Raw genomic sequence first — 19,347 nt, forward strand, 5'->3', positions numbered from 1 at the left:
TGTTATTTTATTTCATTGTCCCTTTATTTCTCCCCTCCCACATCCATATAACTAAAAGCTTATCCTTACTTACACTTTCAAAGTCATAGCCACCTCTAGAGAATTGGTGGTGCTCTGACTGGGTCATCACCAGCTTCTATCACTGCTTCCCCCATCTGCTCTGCTAATGAGCCCAGGGGCCTGAGGACTCTCCCAAACCTCCAAGTTAATCTAGTGGCTAGCTGATGGCAACAAGGATGCCTTTAACTTTGACTTTCTGGTTTCCTATGATATTCAGTCCAGTAAAGTACGGAAGACCACAGACTCAGAGCCTGCCGCAGTTTCAGTCCCTCTGCTTCTTAAAGATTTGGCTCTTCCATATCACCATATGTGACCCCGCACTCCAGTTCGGGTCAAGATTGCTGGTGGGAATTTTGTAGCTTATGAGTAAATACTTTCATGCCCATGACCTCCATGAGCTCATGAGTATTTTGGAATGGGAGAGGCATGTGCGATCGGATGTGTTTCTCAGACTTGAGAACTGATGGCCGAGGGGGACACAAGATGTATTCAGAATGATCAGATCTGTGAGTATTGGACCTGGACTTCAGACACTAAGACTGACTCCATTGCATCATGGCCCCTGGGAAAAGGGCCCATGTCTTACTACTCTTCATGTTTTCAGGGCCCTTGAATGGTACTCAGATAACTTCAGCTGAGTGCGGCAGGGAAATCATGATATTCTGATAACTCAGGCCCTCCTCAGGGTTGTTCCAGAGAGACTTGAAACATATCGAAGCATCCCTTTGAAAGCCATCAAGCCCTGTAGCAAGTACTGGGATTCTTCCATTGTCTCTATCTGGCAATGGAATCAGCCTATAGCATCTTCATCTGTGCAGAAATACACCCTCTGAGGGTAGATTGGTCCCTCACCAGTGGCTTGGTTCCAGAGCAGGCTGGGTCCATTTAATTCAATTATTAAGAGAGAGAGAGAGAGAGAGAGAGAGAGAGAGAGAGAGAGAGTCATGAATTATTTTTTCCCTAGAATGCTTTCATTTTTTAAATCTCAATTATTTAAAAATTCAGTAGTTCATACTGAGTCCAAAATCGTGCACAGGCTGGGCAAGCATACTGCTGAACACTGTCCCCACCCCTCATCTCAGTTGGTGACCACTCTCTCCCTAGTGTTGTTTATTAACTGTTTTTGTTGTTGTTGTTGTTGTTGTTGTTTTTTCCGTTACTGAGGAAAGGCCCCAGTTTTTGTAGCTTAAAAGGCAGAGTTGGTACTTACCCATATGTGGGACCTGGCTCTATTTAATGAATTATAAGGAACTCCGTTAATCAGGCTGTGAGAGATCGCTTATGGCCATCAGGGTTCCTGGACAGAGAGTTTTTAAAGGAGGAGACTAGACTTCTGGGAGCATCCCATAGACTCCACTCTGAGATGCCTTATCAAAAAAGGCTACAATTTGTTCAAGGGAGGGGATCTGTGAGGAGAGAGGGAAAGAGAGACTATGATCAGAATATATGGTATGAAAGAAATTTATTTTCAATAAAAGTAAAGATCCTAAGAACTTCAAGGTGGTGGTGGTGGTGGGGTGAAGCAAGCAGGTAAGCAGGCAGGTGGGAGGGTGGGCGGGTGAGGTGGGTGTGGGGAGGCGGGATGAGGCAAGCAGGTGGGCAGGCAGGCAGACAAGAAGGCTGAGCAAGCCACAAGGAGCAAGCTAGTAAGTAGCACTTCTCCATGGCTCTGCTTCAGTCTTGCTTCCAGATTTCTGCCTTGACTTCCCTTCATGATAGATTATCAGCTGGAAGTGTAAGACAAAATAAGCCCCCCCCTCCCAGTTGCTTTTGGTCATGGTGTTTTATCATAGCAACAGAAACACTAGCTAAGACATCTGTTTATGCATTTGGTGGGGGGCGGGCAATGCTGTAGCTGGTCTTTGCAACTTTGTGGGTTCTTTTCCCCACCCTTCATCTCCTCCCAGCACCCCCCACCCCGGCCCCCAACACTAGATAGGAGAGAAACAAGGATAGAGGGGAGAGAAGAATTAGAAAAATCCCTGAATCTAATTTTTTCCCTTTTGTTTCTTCTTTGACCGCAGCTACTAACAAAGCACAATGAAACTCCCTAAATGACCAACAGTCCCCCATCCCTACCCCACCTCTTGGGGCCCTAGCATTTATATACCCTCTGAAAAGTTCCCAGAGTCCAGACATCACACAGTTGCAGGAACTATCTGCAGATGGCAAAACCACACCCCTGTTAGAGCACTAGGCAAATCACTCAGGTGCTTCAGCAGCCCGAAGCAACCTGAAGCAGTCTGAAGCAGTCCCACATCCCCAAACCTGGGGTTAGAATGAGAACACAGTCTTATAGTATTTCTGTTTTCTTTTTAAAGAAACTAAAATTGTCACTATAGGGTGTGTCGGTGGGGAGGTCAGAGGACAACTTGCAGGATTCAGCTCTCTTAGCCTCTGAGCCCTGAAGATTAAACTCGGGTTGTCATGCTCAGTGGCAAGCTCTTCTATCTGTTAAGCCTTCTTGCCAGTCCTCCATCCCCTTTCCAGTCTTCTCTGACATGCTTCTGGTCCAGACTCTTATAATGCCATCATATCCTGAATCAGTGCCCCACCCTGGATGCAGATGTCTGTTGCTATCTCACTGCAGTCAGATGTAGTAATTGCCTGGGAGCTCCCAACAAGTGTGTCTTTCTGGCTTTCGCCTTGACAGCTAATCAGTGGGATGTAGTCCTGTTGAAAGACCTTAGAATCACATTTTAAATGCATCTAAAACTAGCACAAAACCTGCTTTTGTATTCTCTTACAACCTAGACATGTGTTACATCATACCAATCAGGTCGTGCAGTAAGGTATGTTTTCCTGTTAAAAGTAAAATAACAGGTAGTTGGATGTGCTGTACCTGGCATTTATTTTTAGGCCTCATAAAAGTTTATAACTAATCTTCTAAGTTATCATTAGTCTTAAGCTGGATACCCAGCTCTGCAAATTGAATGAACACATCTCACAGGAAGATGAGGCTTGAAGACAGATCTCCAAAGAGGTCAGGGCAGCTGGGGTTGCACATTCTCAGCTAATAACTTAGCCATAGTCGGGCACATGCTCAGTGGGGCTACTGGGCAGTGGTGTGCTTTGGGGGCAGGTCCCTTGTGCTTTCTGAGCCTAGCTCCTCATTTGCAAAGTGGAAAGAAGAACTCTGTGAGTTTGTGAGGACTCGTGAGCAACAAAGCTCCCCACACACATGCATTGAGGTAGCGCTTAAGAAAACCCCACCCTCTGAACATTCCTTTCCCTTCTAGGCCTATGTAGATACCTGGTATCTTTGGCTGAATTAACGTACTCCAGAATTTAGCCTGTTGAGCTGTTTCTCCAGGGACAGAGCTTGGTTATTTTCTGCTTATAGCAAGCAGGAGCAGGAGGGAAGCATCTTGCACACAATAACTTGCCATCTATTATTTACCGAGTGTTCTTTCTCTGGTGGCAGTGTCCAGTGGGTTGGCTGGGCTCTTCCTTTCTGACCCGTCTCTGGCCCATTTTGTTCAGATAATAGCCTCCCTACAAGTGGCTCCCTATCTGTGAGGCTCACCTTTATCAATAATGGGCCCCTGGTTTTCCCTGAAGACGGACCCCACCATCAGGGTCTTCAGAGAGGCCTTGGACAATGATCATTCTCTATGCTACCATTTCATGGGGGATTCACTGTCAGTCTTTCTTATGTATTATACCGATGCTCACCCTAGAATCCAAGTATTGTGAGGTCAGAAATACAATCCACTTTTCCCCCTTTAAATTCCCAATATGAGGTTGATAATATCCTAAAAAATAAACAGTCCTTGACAGTGAGAAGAATCTTTATATATGTAGATGTGAAAAACGACATAGATAAAGGGTGGGTTGGATCACTGCATAAGAGCCCTGGCTGTGCAAGAATGCAGAGCTGAGTTCAGATCCCAGCACCCGTATAAAAAGCTGGATGTAGTCATCCATGCCTCTAACCCCAGCAATGTGTGGGGCAGAGACAGGAGGATGCCTGGTGCTTACTGGCTGCCAGCCTTGCTCCAGGTTCAGTGAGAGACCCTGTCTCGAGGCAATCAGACAGCAATAGAGCAGGATAGCTGACATTTCCGTGTGGTCCACATATATGTGCACATTCGTGTGCATACCCTCCTCAATGGGCACACACACCATACACACATATTCTTACACTTACATGCATACATACATGTTATTGTTTCTGTGGTAAAACACCATGACCAAAAGCAAATATAAAAGTGACCCTAAGACTCCTAGCAATGGGGGACACAGAGCCTGAAATGGCCATCTCCTGTAACCAGGCAAGACTTCCAATAGAGGGATTTGGATAACAATTGAGCCACAATTTTTACTGCCTTGACCCACAATTTGTACTGAATATAAGATGTGCATGGGTAAAAGATGGAGTACAATTTGAGAGAAGGACCAACCAATGACTGGTCCCGTTTGAAACCCATACCACAAGAGAAGCCCACTCCGGACACTGTTAGTAATCTTCTGCTATACTTGCATACAAGAGCCTAGCATAATTTATCATTGGAGAAGCTTCATCCAAGTACTGATGGATGCAGAGATCCACAGCCAAACATTAGGCAGAGCTTAGGGATCCTGTGGAATAGGGGGAGGAAGGATCAAAGGGACCAGAGGGGTCAAGGACATCACAAAAAACCCTACAGAATAATCTAATCTGGCCCCAAAGGGGTTCACAGAGACTGAAGTGCCAACCCGAGAGATCATTCATGGAACTGACCTAGGCCCTTTGCACATATGTAACAGTTGGGTCTTCATATAGAATTCCTAACAGTGGGCGCAGGGGCTATCTCTGACTCTGTTGCCTGTCTTTGGATCCCTTTCCCCTATGTGGACTGTCTTTTCCAGTCTCAATCGAAGATGCATCTAGTCTTACTGCAATGTGATACTCCAAGACTGGTTGATATTCATGAGAGGCCTCCTCTTTTCTGAGAAGGTAGGGAGGAGAGGTGGTTATGGGGAGAGAGGGGGGGACTGAGAGAGGAACCCACAATCCAGATAAGTAACTTAATTAATAAAATATTCCTTTAAAAAAAGCAATTTGAAGAGGGCAGGATTTATGTCTCTTACACTTCATAGTCCATCATTGAAGGCAGTCAGAGCAGGAACTCCAACGGGGAGGAACCTGAGGGCAGGAGCTGATGCGGAGACCATGGCGGGTGCTGTTTATCAGCTTGATCCTTCGGGCTTGCTCAGCCTTCTTTCCTATAGAGCCCAGGACCACCAGCCCAGGGTAGGACTACCACACTAATCACTAATTAAGAAAAATGACCTTACCTATGTATAACTCCATTTTATGGAGGTGTTTTCTGACTTGAGGCTTCCCCATCTCTAATAGACTCTAGCTTGTGTCAAGCTGACATAAAACTAGCAAGCACATGTCCATATGCAGTCACGTGTACAACGGAGGTATAAATATGCACTTAGCAAATAGTGGCATGGAATTAAAATGTAGAGATCTCAACGGGAATGAGAACATCTAAAAGCTTCCTTAGGGGAGCAGGGGGAGCTGTAAGGAAATAACAAGGGTTGAAGAGACTGTATTACATCATAGAATAGGCCCCAGCACACAGTAGGCCCATAAATAACATCTCTTAACGACTGCAGCATACTTACTAGCTGCAGATGCTCAAGAGCAGAGAGCTGAAGTGACTGACCCTGGACCACCAAGTTAATAGACAGTAGAGCCGAATCCCTAACCTATTCATTGAGTCCTGTGTTTGTTTGATTTCCAGCTACTCCTCAAATTTCCACCACATGCTTCTTGAATTGACTGGAATGTATTAGTCAGTCCCACAAGAGGAAGTAAAGGAAGCATATTTTTCTATGGGAAACAGCAAATGATCTCAGAAAGTCGTTTCATTCGGAAGAGCCAGCTAATCTTCTTCCTCGGAGAGCATTAATGACGCGTTAGACGTGGCTCATCATAAGTGTGGAGATGACTTCCATCTCCTTCTCAAGGCAAAATCAAGGTGGGTGGTGGGCAATATAATTCCCAGTGTCTTCCTGTCTCACAGCACCAGAGGGCTGAAAGAAAATACTACCAACTCTGTTTACTAACAGCTTTGATAACTATTCATGTACAATCTGGGGCCCATTGGGTCCTGTAATCCTCTTGAGCCTTGGGTTTTTATTGGCCCTCCCTCTCCTATTTCTTATTTCCCGATGATTTTTAGAGATGCCTGTCTTTTATCACCACAACTGCTGAGAACCCAACTTTGAATAGATCTGATGTTGTGAGATGAAGTATAATGCTCTGATGTTGAAGTTGTGAGCCACCTCAAGTTAGTTGCTAGTTTGTAGGACCCAGCAGATGTTGCTATGATGCCCTTAAAATCTTGACCTATCCCAATGCACTCCTGGGATTTGTCTCTTACAACCTGGAATGTCCAGGACAGTTTGGGAACAGTGGTAGCAGACCAAGACATGACATGATATTACCTTGTGGTAGAACTGTGTTGAGGAATTGGAGAGGCATGTTAAATTCTGAGACAATATTTCAAGTTGAAATATTGGAAGCAGACAGGACTCATTTGAAAATGTTGATCAAGGGGCAGGAGGAATAGCTCAGAGGGAGAAGACCTTGCTCTGCAAACATGATAACCGGAGTTTGTGCCTCAGAATCCTTATGAAAAACCAAGACATTATGATATGTGCTTGTGACACCGGTGCTGAAGAGAGAGGCACAGATGGACCACTGGGGCTCTCTGGCCATACAGCATAGCCTCGTGGGGGAGTTTTAGACCAGTTAGAGACTGTCTCTCACAAAGCAAAAGGATAGGCAACATCAGAGGAACATAGAGCACCTGTGGTGACCTCTGGCCTCCATGTGTATCCACACACATGTACACACCTCGTACACACACTAGTACACACTTACCTGCACAACACTTGCACATACCTACCTGCACACACACTAGCATACACCTACCTGCACATACACTTGTATACACCTACCTCCATATACACTAGTATACATCTACATGCACACACAATTATATACACCTACCTGCACACACACACACTAGTACACCTAGCTCCACATACATTTGTACACACCTACCTGCACACACACACACACACACACACACCCCACACACACACACACACTAGTACATGTGCCTACCTGCATACACACTTGTACACACCTATCTGCACACACTTGTATACAACTACCTCCACACACACTAGTATACACCTACCCATAAACACACTTGTACACACCTACCTGCACACTCACTTGTACACACCTACCTGCACACTCACTTGTATACACCTACATGCACACACATTTGTATACACCTACATGCACACACACTTGTATACACCTACATGCACACACAATTATATGCACCTACCTGCACACACACTAGTTCCCACCTACCTGCATACACACTAGCACATACCTACCTGAATACACACACTTGTACACACCTACCTGCATATATAATAATACACCTCTTCCCACATCACCAGACATCCTCCTCTGGTCTTCTACGCAGCAACATGTTCAATTCCTCTCCACTTTATCTTCTTGACACGGGGTCTGCCACTCACTGGATCTGAAATTAGCAAACTCCAGTGGTCCCCCCATCTCTGACTCTAACAGTGCTTAGGTTACAGGCTCATGTGACCATGTCTGGCTTTTTATGTGGAGGCTGAGGAGTTAATATGGTCCTTGTGCTTCTACAGTCAAGAGAGATGGAGAAATTGGTTCCTATGCAGTTGTCTGACTTTTTGCATCTTGGTATCAGTCTTCCAGAGCCATGGCTGCCCTTCATTCTGCAATGCAGTCAAGCTCTTCAACAAATTAATCTGCTAGTTTAAATGGGCCCCTCTACTTTCCAGCTAAAAATATTAAGAAAAAAACAGAACATCCAAAGGGGTACTGGCTCATCGTTGCAAACCTCCCATCTCCTTTAAGAATCCTCTGATGACTGTTACCCCAACTTTTACAGAAGTGGGGGCTGCAGGCAAGCACAGAGAGTTGCAGTAGCATGTTCTGAGCGGTGCCAGATGGTAGACTCTACATTGTCTCTGATAGTAAGGACGGCCACTGTTCCTGTACTGAGTAACTGCTGTGCTCTTAGGGTGCTGTACATATTCATCTCTACCGTGCTTGGTGTGGTTTTCTTCTCGCTTACCTCCAAAGTTCTCTACGGATCCCTCTTCTGCTTTAGTAGGCTTTGTGGGATGGAGGCCCCTCTGGCTTGCTTAACACTTTCTAGTCTGAAGATGGCGCAGTCTGTAGACTTCACTGTGCACTGGCTCATTTATATATTAACACCTTAGAAATAATAAAGTGCTGTCTCCTGTGCTGTGTCCAATCCAAGTATGCTGTTCTTTTAGTAGGAGTCTGCTTAAGGATAAAACTGTATCCTTCCCACTGTACTCTTTACCTAGGGGAGATACAAGTGAATAAAAACCATTCACAGATTTGATCTGATTTTGAATACCACCGTCAACCTTTGGTGAGATGTCTGCTTTCATCTGAGTGGCTATGTGGTTTTGTGCTTGTTTCATTCTCCCTCCCTCCCTGCCTGCCTGCCTGCCTGCCTGCCTGCCTGCCTGCCTGCCTGCCTCCCTCCCTCCCTCCCTCCCTCCCTGCCTGCCTGCCTGCCTGCCTGCCTGCCAGTCTATCTGGTGCTAAGAACATCATTCATTTCAGGCTTCTCTGATTGTGCTTGTGCATCAGCTGCAGATGGTCCCCGAGGAGCCGGAGCCACCGAGTGCCACTGCCTGCTCCTCCTAGCAGACCCAGAAAGCCCTCGGGGGACAGGGGATTGTCTTAGGTCTGAGGCTGAGGTGTCTTGCAACTTTACATAACTCATCTCCTCACTGGAGGAAGAATAGGCACTTGAGTTCAGTCTCTAACATTGCACACCCACTGTATCCTTCAGGATGAACACAGTTCTGCCCCTGTTTAAAGCCCATCTCACATTTCTTATGTAACCTTTAAGTCAAATTCATATGACTTGTGGCCTGTATTCATAAAGCAACTTTATTTTTGCCACTTAGTCTCTCTTTAAAGCTTCTTTGTGAATCAAATTATTTCCCTCCTGTGGATAAACACAGTCAGAGGCCAAGACATCTCTGGACCCTGTTAGGTGTCAAAAAAGTCCCAATAGCAGTTAATTGAAAGTTGTGAGCCCGGAGTGGTGGTGCGTGCCTGTAATTCCAGCTATTGAGAAGTAGATGCAGAAGAATCAGAAGAAGTTCAAGGACATCCTTTGCTACACAGTGAGTGCAAGACAAGCCTGGGCCATATGAGACCCCTTCTCCTCTAGCCCCCTTAAAAGAATCAAACCCAAAGAAAACAGGAAATAAGCAAACAAAAAATGTGTGACTTCTCTCTGACCTTGAACCTGTTGAAGACAGGAAGTGTACAGAGGGAAAAGAAACATGTATCATTAGTCAGGGCTCTCTAGAGGAACAGAACTGACTCTGTGTGTGTGTGTGTGTGTGTGTGTGTGTGTGTGTGTGTGAAGGGATTTATTAGAAAGACTTACAGACTATGGTCCAGCTAGTCTGGTAATGGCTTTCTACTGATTGGAAGTCTAAGAATCCAGTAGTTGTTCAGTCCACAAGGTTGGATATCCCGGCTGGTCGTCAGGATGAGCTGGAATCCTGAAGAAGTAGTCTCCAATGACAGTGAAGGAATGACCTCAGGGGTGGAGGAGTGCAACTGGGGAGAACAGATCTAGAACAAGAGTGTGGTCAAGATGCATCTGAAACTATGAAAATCTTCTCTTGAGAACAGAATCTCATCTTGAGACCAGCAGGAGTAAGGATCACTCCCTCCCAATTCTGCCTGCCCAATGACCCCCTACCTCTGTCCTTCTTGGGAGAGTCAAGTAGCCTCTAGACCAAATTACAGGTGTAAGCACCTGGAATCCACCTACAGGCAAAATAAAGCATTCCTGGCACCTCAGCCTGAGCCAACAATGTACACTCTCTCCTACCCAATCCTACCACTCCCCGAAGTTTATATAGCCCTTGTTACCCCTGAATAGAAAGAGCTGTTATTTCATGGAGTATTGTCTAAGAAGAGCTGTTTCACTTTCCCACCATAAAGGACACTGAAAACCTTCTTGGAAAAGGAGTTCTCCTCAAAGGCCTGTTCTTTTGTCTGGAGGGTTCAAGGGTGTCAGTTCTCAGCCACGTCTGAGGAAATCTTCCGTAGTGGCTCCCTTCTGACCCTGAACATGCTCAGTATGTGCAAAGAGATTTCGAGAGATGTCTGCCTTGTTCTCTTTGCAAAAATATTGGTCTGCTTCATCTGTTGGAAATTTGCTATTCCATGTGCCAAGCCCCAGTGACCACTTTAACATCATGTTGAGAATTCATTTGTGCATTCAGTCGGCATCAGGCTCCTGGTAGTGAGGCACTGTCAAGTGCATTTTTAAGACTAGGCGCATATGTATTTTAACAGCCATATTAAGCAGAAGAAAATTGAAGATTGGTTTTAATAACAAAACGTCCAACCTAGCATATCTAAAACTTCGTCATTTCAATGTGAAATCAATATTTTTTAAATTAGCAAAGAGGTATTTTTTTCATTCTTCTTTTCCTCAAAGTCTTTATGACACAAGTTCACATCTATCCCACCTTCTAGTTAGGAGCAGACACAAGGCAAGAACTCAGTGGCCATCGGAGGCCATAGATTGCCACCAGTGTCAACTGAGCTGGGCATACTGTCCACAGGGCATAAGCTCCTCAGACAGAGTTGATGTCTGTCTTGATGGCTCCTTATCAGTGGTTGGTATACAGGAGGTATTTTACATGTGCAACCTTGAATTGAGATGCAATAGAAAGAATAAAGGAACTTTTGGGGGGGGTTGCAGAATGACTTCCCATAACACTCAGAAATGAAACCACCCAGTTCTGCACATGGCTTGCCAGTACAGTTTGTAATTCATTTCTTCCACAGGCATCCAAAGTCCCTGAAGACAGAAGCTTTTCTGTCTTAACTCTCTTTCACACCCCCACAGTTACCCCTGGTTCCTGGTATTGCGGTGTGCCACTTCATGCAGCCAACAAGTATTTATGCGGTGTTCGTCTCAGACCGGTTACTATTTTAAGTGCAGGGATGGAAATAATGCAGTCTGTGTTGATGGAGCCCACAGGGCGAAAAGAAGCTAACGAAGGTCTGTGAAGGAAATAAATTGGGTGACATGATAGGGTGTGACAGGGGACAGGAGCACTGGGTACTGGAGGAGGAGGGGCCAGTTCTGCAAAGAGCCATCTCCTTATATCTCATCACAGTCCTCCCCGCCCCCTCTGCTGAAGGGACTAACTCAATCTCAGCTCTGCCCTTAACTTCCTGTTTCTGCTGTGCCCTGCTCTCTCTTTGGCCCGCCAGTCACTTTTATCTTCCAGTGTTTCAGCTTCTGGGCTGTCTTCTCAAAAGAGCCATCCCTGACAACCCTGTCCAGCTCCACGTCCCCCTCTCCCCCGCCATAACTCTGTTGACAACATGCATAACACCATCTATGACCGTGTGCATACCGGAGGTAAACTCTTGGTGAAGCCCTCTTGGCAGTTGGAATCTTTTAGTGCCTAGAATATTCCCTTGGTGACTAATATTTGGCCAATAATCACTGATCATTAGCTATGTGGGTTTTTTTTTTTTAATTTTTAAATTTTTTTTCCGAATGAGTAAAGAAAGATCACTAGTAAAAATCTTTGGGAGGTGTTTTAAGGGCTGATTTAAATACTTGTAAACGAACTCTGGGAAGAACACCACTTTATTTTCTGTCTCCTAAAAGAAAGACGGGCTAATCCATCTAAAAGTTACTCTTTGGGGATGCTATGGGCATCCAGTGTCCTAGGAATTGCTTTCAGTTCCTTCAGCACTTAACTGAAGGGCATTTCTGGACCCCTGGAGGAAGTCAAAGGACCACAGGCTAAACATTCCTGTGGAAATGGGGATCCCGATTGAATCACCAAGAGGCAGGTGTTCGCGGAGATCATGTGTGAAGTGGCTTTGAAGACCCAGGAAAGGTCTGGCTAAGGAAGGCGTTGGGGTGGGAGAGAAGCTTGTGGGTCAGGAAACTGTAAAGGAAATCTGTTGGTTCATTACCTGGCGGTTGCTAGGGACGCCCGCCTCCTCCAATCATCGTTCCTCTTACTAGAGTGTGAGCCACACTCTGCGGTTGCTGTGGCAACAGATGGTAACAAGATGGACTCGGCAGTGCAGCAAAAAGTGGCGCGCAAAAAGTGCAGAGACTGTGAGTTGAAACCCAGTTTCGTCAGGGAGCGCGGTGTGGAGTTTGCCCTGGGATTCTGAGTGTACAGAGGTTACCGGATCTCTCAATGGTCTCAGGGTGAAAGAGTGAGCTTATGGGGACTGATGAGATGGCCCCTACTGTTCACCCCACTGAATTTAGGGGATCTTGGATTTCTGTACTTGGGATTCCCGCCTGGAAGCTCGCTTCTAACTTCAGCTTTGGGCAAATCGCTTTCAGTCTTCCCTAGGAAAATGGATGGCAGGTCCCATGCCCTTCCTTCAGCTGTTCCTGCCCCGTTCTCAAAATGACCCTGAAGATCAAATGTGTGGCTAATTATATAAAGGAAAAAATCCCAAACGTGCTCTTCTTATGCGACCCTGAAGCAAGACTGCAACAGTTAACCGCCTCTGTGCCTCTCTGTGAGTGTGCGCAATTAGGGCTCAGAGAGTGCCCCAGGATTGGAGCTGGGGACCAGCGCTTTGTAGGTCTGTGCTGTCCTCGGGGCCCTGGGTTCTGTGTGTGCTTCAATTTCTGGAATCCTGATTCTGCTTGGGGTTGTTTCGTTTTTTATTTCGGAACATTACAAGCGCCCGAGTGTTAATTAGACGATTGTGTTTTAGCTCTTATCTTTACTTAAAGCAACTTGGGCCCCACTTCATGTCTAGTACCACCTGGAGCTTGTCTGGAAGATTGTAGAACAAGAGTTCTATTTTAAACGAGCATAAACAGTGGAGTCACGGGCGTCCGTGTTAGAACTCAGACCTTAATTAAGATCAAATTTGAAACTAGTTTAAAAAAAAAAAATCCAAACTCATGCAGGATAATGAGTTTGTTTGGTTTTTTTTTTTTTTTTTCCAAACCCAGACAGTCACAGAAACACCAAAAAGCTTTCAATGTGGGACTCCTTAAGGACATTTTATAAAATGTATTAGACATTTTCCCAGTCATCCTCACAAATCACTAGAGGGTATATGCGCCCACCCACTGAGTCATTGTTCGTCTGTGTTTTGGGGATCCCAAGTTCACATCAGTTTCTTCCTGGAGAGCATCCGCTCATGTGGGGAATCACACCTTGCTTGGCTGGGGGCTGGGAGGTTCCCTTCTTACCATCTCGCACTCACACCCCTGTGATTTCTACAGTTTGCACAGCTGTCCCTGCACTAATGTTCACCAGCACAATTGGGACCATTGATCTTGCTTTAGGGCCCAGGCTCACGCATTAATGGGCCTGCAACGACAACCATCCAACTATTTTTAAAGTTACCTGTTTTGTTTTCCAACACTCCTGAGTATAGTGAGCTTCATTGTCTCAGTTTGTGCGGCTTGCCCTGGATACTGGTGAATGCTTGAAATGCCCGTTCTTTAAGACTTTTATTATCCTGATGGGAAAAGAATGGCGATCACTTTATTTGTGTTTCCCTGATTGCTAGTCCAATAGAGTAGTCTCTGACTGTTCATTATTGACAACGGCTCTAATGTGAATCCGCTGCCTTTTAAAATGCAGATGCCCTTTTTCATATTGATTTCTAGATATCCATTTAGTTCTAGTGTCAACTTGACACAGCCTAAAATCACCTAAGAAGGGAATCTCACGATTGGCTTGTGGGAATATCTGTGGGGAATCATCTTGAGCCCACTGTGGGCAGCACCATTCCCTTGGCAGGGGGTCCTGGGCTGTATAAGAAAGCTAGCTAGGCATGAGCCTGCCAGTGAGCCAGCAAGCAATGTTCCTGTATGGATTCTCCTTCAATTATCCATCTGACTTCTCTCAGCGATGGGCTGTAACCTATAAACTGAAATGAACCCTCCCCCTCTAAGTTGCTTTTGGTCATGGTATTGTCAAAGCATCAGAAAAAGAAAATGGTGCACCGGGGCCATTGTCCATACGCAGGATACTAATTCACTGTATGTTGCGTTGAGATAAAATTAATATTTCCTCCCTGTACATTGATCATAGCTAGCTTCAGCTGTCAATTTGACACAGATATTCATTTATCTGAGAAGAGGGAACCTCGGTGGAAGAATTGCCTTGATCAGATTGGCCTGTGGGGCATTTTCTTAATCACTGATGTGGGAGGGGTCTAATCCCCATGTGGGCAGTGCTATCCCTAATAGTCATGCAGGCCCTGGCTGTAAAGAAAGCTAGCTGAGCAAGCCAGTTGGCAGCTTTCTCTGTGGTTCCTCTTTTCAGCCTCTACCCGGCATTCCTTGATGACAGACTTTAGCCTATAGGCCAAATACACCCTTTGTGCCCCCGAAGTTCCTTTGGGTGATAATATTTTATCACAGCCACAGAAACCATGCTAGGACACTCTTCTTGCTCTTGTTTTTCCAGGAAGCTGTGTTTGACATAAATAACCCATAAATGATAACTGTTCTTTGTGGGCCTATAAAACACTAGTAATTATGTCACACACTTTTAAAACCAGGTTTATTGACACATAGCTTGTACTCTTAAAACGTCTGCCATTTGTCTGTACAATTCCATAAGCTGGTTTCAAAAAGATAAGGTCTGTGTGACAACTCAACCCACCACAGTAAGTATATAGAATTATTTCTAGTAGCTCAGACAGTTCTCTTGTGTCTTGTTCTAGTTGGCCCTCTTTGTGACAATGATCTGATTTCTGATTCTGTACTCTCCGAATAATGGAATCATAAAATATGTAAAACCTTCTGTCTGATTTGCTTCATTTAGCGCACTGTGTCTGAGGTTTACCCACGTTGTTGTAACAGTAGGCTATTCCTTTTTATTGCTGAATACTGCTCTGTTGGATTGGATATACCACCAGGTGATGGGCATTTGGTTTGCTCCAGGTATCTGACCATTATGATCACTCACTTACGTGAGTCTGTCACAATCAGTCATCCATAGGTCTCTGGGTTGCTGCATATTATTAATGTTTTAGTAAATAATTGGAGGGTTTCTGGGTTATACTGTAAATATGTCAATTTTACAAGGTCTCTAGCCGTGTGGCTCTTAAAGTGAGCATACCGTTTTGCATTTACATCAGTATAGAGTTTGAGGTTCATGTGTTCTACAGCCTTGAGGGCCGGGATGATTTGGTTACTTTCAGCCATCCCTGCAGGTGTGACATGCATGCACACCACAGCATGTGCGTGGAGGCCAGACAAGAGCTTTCAGGAGTCACTTCTGGTCTTCTGCCTTGGCTGCTGGGCACTAAACCCAGATACTCAGGCTCCCATGGCTCTACCTGGCTGATCCACCTCATCAATTCTCCTGTTCTAGTTCCAGTTGGCATTCTTCGAGGCCTACGACACTGAACAACATCCACTTACCTGCTGTTAAACCGCTGATAAAGATGTTCACTGACCTCCTTTGCTTCATATGATTGGCCCACATTTTATTTACTTTCTTTTTTAATAGACTCATAAGAATATGATTTTACATATTGATATATGTAAATAGAATTTTGGTTCAGAATTTTTCTAGACTGTGTGTGTGAGTGTGTGTGTGTGTGTGTGAGTGTGTGTGTGTGTGTGTGTGTGTGTGTGTGTGTGATTGTGTATCCAACCAACTCCCAGGATGAACCTAAACTAATACAGCCAGGGAAGGGGTGTTCAGACTAATCACAGCCATCTTGTTTGGACCATTGGTTTATTTTATCAACCACACTTATATCAACTACCAGCCTTGCTTTTTAGCACCAACCATAACAAGACTTAGGTTTGGGACCAACAGCGGCCTTATCTCTTAGCAACCTGACACGGTAGCCCTCATGATAGGAAGTGCTCCTCACCCAGGCAAGGCTGAAATGGTTCCAGGGCCATTCTTGTGTCATAGCCAAGAGCCCTGTAGGAAGGGTTTCCAACAGCCCTGCCTGGGTCTGTGCCCGCAGGAGCCAGGATCATGCACTGCACTCATTTGTATGGTTATCTCAAGGCGGGCATCATGTACTCCATATGGCTGGGGATGGGACAGGGAAGTTTGGCTGGCTGGTGGACTGAAGGCTCCTTTACTCAAAGTAGGTCAGGCACAGAGAGAGAGAAGGAGGGTGGGGGGGAGGGAGAGGGGGAGAGAGAGAGAGAGGGAGAGAGAGAGAGAGAGAGAGAGAGAGAGAAAGAGAAAGAGAGAGAAGGAGGGGGGAGAAGGGAGAGGGGGAGAGGGAGGGAGAAGAGGGAGACGGAGACAGAGAGAGACAGAGAGAGACAGGAAGACTTTGAGGAGTCAATATTGCCAAGATGTTAGCTCTTCCCAATCTATTTGAGACAGATGGGGTTGGGAGCATTATCAAATGGTAGGTTCCTTAAACTCAGGTTTGTAAGCACTTCTGGTGTTTATTTTCCTGTAAATAAGCAAAAACACTAGGGCTTGAAGCCACTGGGTGCCCTCTCTCTCTCTCCTTTCTCTGTCTCTTTCTCTCTCCCCCCCCCACTCCTCCGTGTGAGTGTGTGTGATGACAGGAGTCAGTTCTCTCCTTCTACCATGTGAGTCCTGGGAATCGAACTCAGGTCATCAGACTTGGTGGCAAGCTCCTCTACCTACTGAGCCATCTCACTGGCCCTTGATAATTTAAGATGTCCAGTTTCTAATTTTTCATGGCTGGTTATCAACTTGGTGCTTCAAACTTTGTTAACTCAGAGTTAGTAGATTTGGAGGTAGAATAATTTCTTTTAAAAATATTTACATAATGGCATAGAAGAGTGAGAGGATTTTGGTCCACCACGTTGGGTGCTCTTCAGGGTTGATACTGTCACAAAGCAAGTGTCTCCAAATGGACAGCCATCAATATTATCATGGAATGTCTTTAAATCACTGTTACAGTAGACCCAGATCCTCCAGAACGGTAGCTAGTGCTCTTAGCCTTCTCTCCTGCCCTGGACTTACTTTTATATTTAACATCTTCCACACTCTTGTTCCTTCTTGTATCTTTCCACCTGGAGCTATACCATCCCCCCCCTTTTTTTTTTACTTGCAATACACCTTTAGGAACAGCTTCAAGTATGCTAAATGTATTATCCTATAGTCTTCAGTTTTCCTGTGGGACACCTAGATGGACCCTCCTTGAAATTCCTGGGGCTTACTGGATCCCCCCCCCCTTTCTCATTTTATTTATCATGTGTACTTCTCACAATTCTTTTAGCAGGATCCTGTCCTTGGGGGGATGTCCTGTGCTCGTTTGGGAAGCTAGATGCATGTCAAGGAGTTACCGTAAAATACATTTCTCTATGACTGATTGCCACCGGTTTGTATGTTTGTCTTATCTTCAAATACCACTTCTGCCTCGGCCTCTCTCCTTTCCTCTCCAGAATGTCAATGGCATGTCTGAGGCCTTTCTGAAGTCGCCTACACATCTCTTAAGCATCATTCTTTTATTTTAATCATTGAAATTTTTCCTTAGTTTTGAGAATTTCATACTGTATACAATAAATTATATGGCCATATATATATAAGTTCCCCATCTCCTCCTGCAACTTGCTTATCTATCTATCTATCTATTTATCTATCTATCTATCTATTTATTTTGATAACCCGCCTACACATCTCTTAAGCATCATTCTTTTATTTTAATCATTGAAATTTTTCCTTAGTTTAGAGAATTTCATACTGTATACAATAAATTATATGGCCATATATATATAAGTTCCCCATCTCCTCCTGCAACTTGCTTATCTATCTATCTATCTATCTATCTATCTATCTATCTATCTATCTATCTATCTATCTATTTATTTTGATAACCCACTAGATAGTGCTGCCCATAAGTGCAGGGGCGTGGGGTCACCCACTGGAGCACATGCCTCTGTGCCTTAACAACTGATTTTCAGCTTGAGATTCAGACAGAATTTCCAACAATTCCTGGAATGGCCCTAAATCTACGCCGAGCTCCATATTTATACAAAGGGTCTTCCTTAGCATTGGCACCTAGGAAACGAGACCATCAGTCAGCCTTGAGCAACGCTGCATGCCTTCCCACTCTGGAAATAAAAAATCACACCCACCGCACTACCACCAACTCTGCTTTCGCCTTTAATAAATGGTAAAGCTAGATGCATGTCAAGGAGTTATCGTGAAGCAAGTTTCCTTACAATTCATTATCAGCGGTCTGTGTGTTTATCTCTTGTACCCACATGCATACGATTGTGCGGAAATTTCCCAGGTGAAAAGGGTTTGCGAGTGGGAAATATTTAAGGATCCCTGTTCTGTACCACACGGTAGGACAGAGCTCCACATCTTTAAAAGCAGGAGGCTGGGTGTGGGGGATGTACCTGTGAACTCAGCCCTTGGGAGGGCTGAGCAGGATCAAAAGCTCCTGGGGAGAGTGGGATACCTATGGAGAGCTGTCCAACCAAATAAAGAAGAGACCCTGATTATGTGTGCGTACCCTCAGAGGCCAGAGTTAGAACAGGAGTCACAGTGGTTGTAACTCCAGTCCTTTGCAAGAGCAAAAAACATCCTAACTGCCAGTTGCTCTCCAGGCCATGTGTCTGTGTTTAAAGTGCCACTGCTGATAAATACATACCAAATGCATTCATTAAAACATTTATTTATTAATGTATGAGTACACTATTTGCATGTACGCCTGTGTACCAGAAGAGGGCATCAGATCCCATTATAGATGGTCATGAGCCACCGTGTGGGGCACAATGGATAGCACATTGGACTTCTAGACATTCTTATTGTGATTAGGACTTCTTGTTGTTTGGGTTTTTGATTATGATTTGTTTAATTTTAACCTGCAGGACTCCCTTTCTGTGCTGAGTTTCACTGGCTCATCTCAGGGCATGGTAGCTCTCTTCATGAGCTGTTCATGTTGACAGCAAGCCACGCCATTTCTGCAGAAAAAGTATTTATGGGGAGTTCTTTGGTGACTAAGACAGGGCAGATGTCCAGAGGGATTTGCATCTGTCTGTGCTTGGCATCTGGAGGAATGACCTGTCCAGACTCCCTGTAAAGAAAGCAGGAAAGCAAGGAAGGAAGAAAGGAAGGAAGCAAGGAAAAAAGGGAGGGAGGGAGGGAGGGAGGGAGGGAGGGAGGGAGAGAGGGAGCTTCAGAGTCCATCTCACATTTGGATGCATTGAGCATCTTCACATG

General features: G+C 45.1%; 1 protein-coding gene and 2 long non-coding RNA genes across 10 annotated transcripts in view; 1 reads left to right on the forward strand and 2 right to left on the reverse strand.

Moving 5' to 3' along the window:
• Positions 1 to 303: 303 nt before the first annotated feature.
• Positions 304 to 5,806, reverse strand: Gm39249. Its single transcript, XR_879190.2, has 3 exons — positions 5,341 to 5,806; positions 1,271 to 1,466; positions 304 to 935 (listed from the first exon to the last, which is right to left on the reverse strand). It is a non-coding gene; the product is annotated as a predicted gene, 39249 (long non-coding RNA).
• Positions 5,807 to 7,407: 1,601 nt separating this feature from the next.
• Gm26832 lies at positions 7,408 to 12,284 on the reverse strand. 2 transcript variants are annotated; one of them, XR_879191.3, is made up of 5 exons: positions 12,146 to 12,284; positions 11,059 to 11,212; positions 9,573 to 9,763; positions 8,208 to 8,462; positions 7,408 to 7,625 (listed from the first exon to the last, which is right to left on the reverse strand). It is a non-coding gene; the product is annotated as a predicted gene, 26832 (long non-coding RNA). The 2 variants fall into 2 exon arrangements; XR_388022.4 differs by lacking the exon at positions 9,573 to 9,763.
• Positions 12,230 to 19,347, forward strand: part of Hydin (HYDIN, axonemal central pair apparatus protein) — a 343,286-nt gene continuing 336,168 nt past the window's right edge. For 5 of the 7 annotated variants that reach the window (XM_030243556.1, XM_030243554.1, XM_030243553.1 and 2 more), the window contains exon 1: positions 12,245 to 12,293. In XM_030243556.1, the coding sequence (XP_030099416.1) occupies positions 12,245 to 12,293 (49 nt within the window). Of the gene's footprint in view, positions 12,294 to 12,530; positions 12,713 to 19,347 lie in introns of all 7 variants that reach the window. The other 2 variants (NM_172916.2, XM_030243552.1) reach the window with 2 other exon arrangements.

The sequence above is a fragment of the Mus musculus genome, chromosome 8 (genome assembly GCF_000001635.26).
Source record: "Mus musculus strain C57BL/6J chromosome 8, GRCm38.p6 C57BL/6J".
Taxonomy (NCBI): Eukaryota; Metazoa; Chordata; class Mammalia; order Rodentia; family Muridae; genus Mus; species Mus musculus.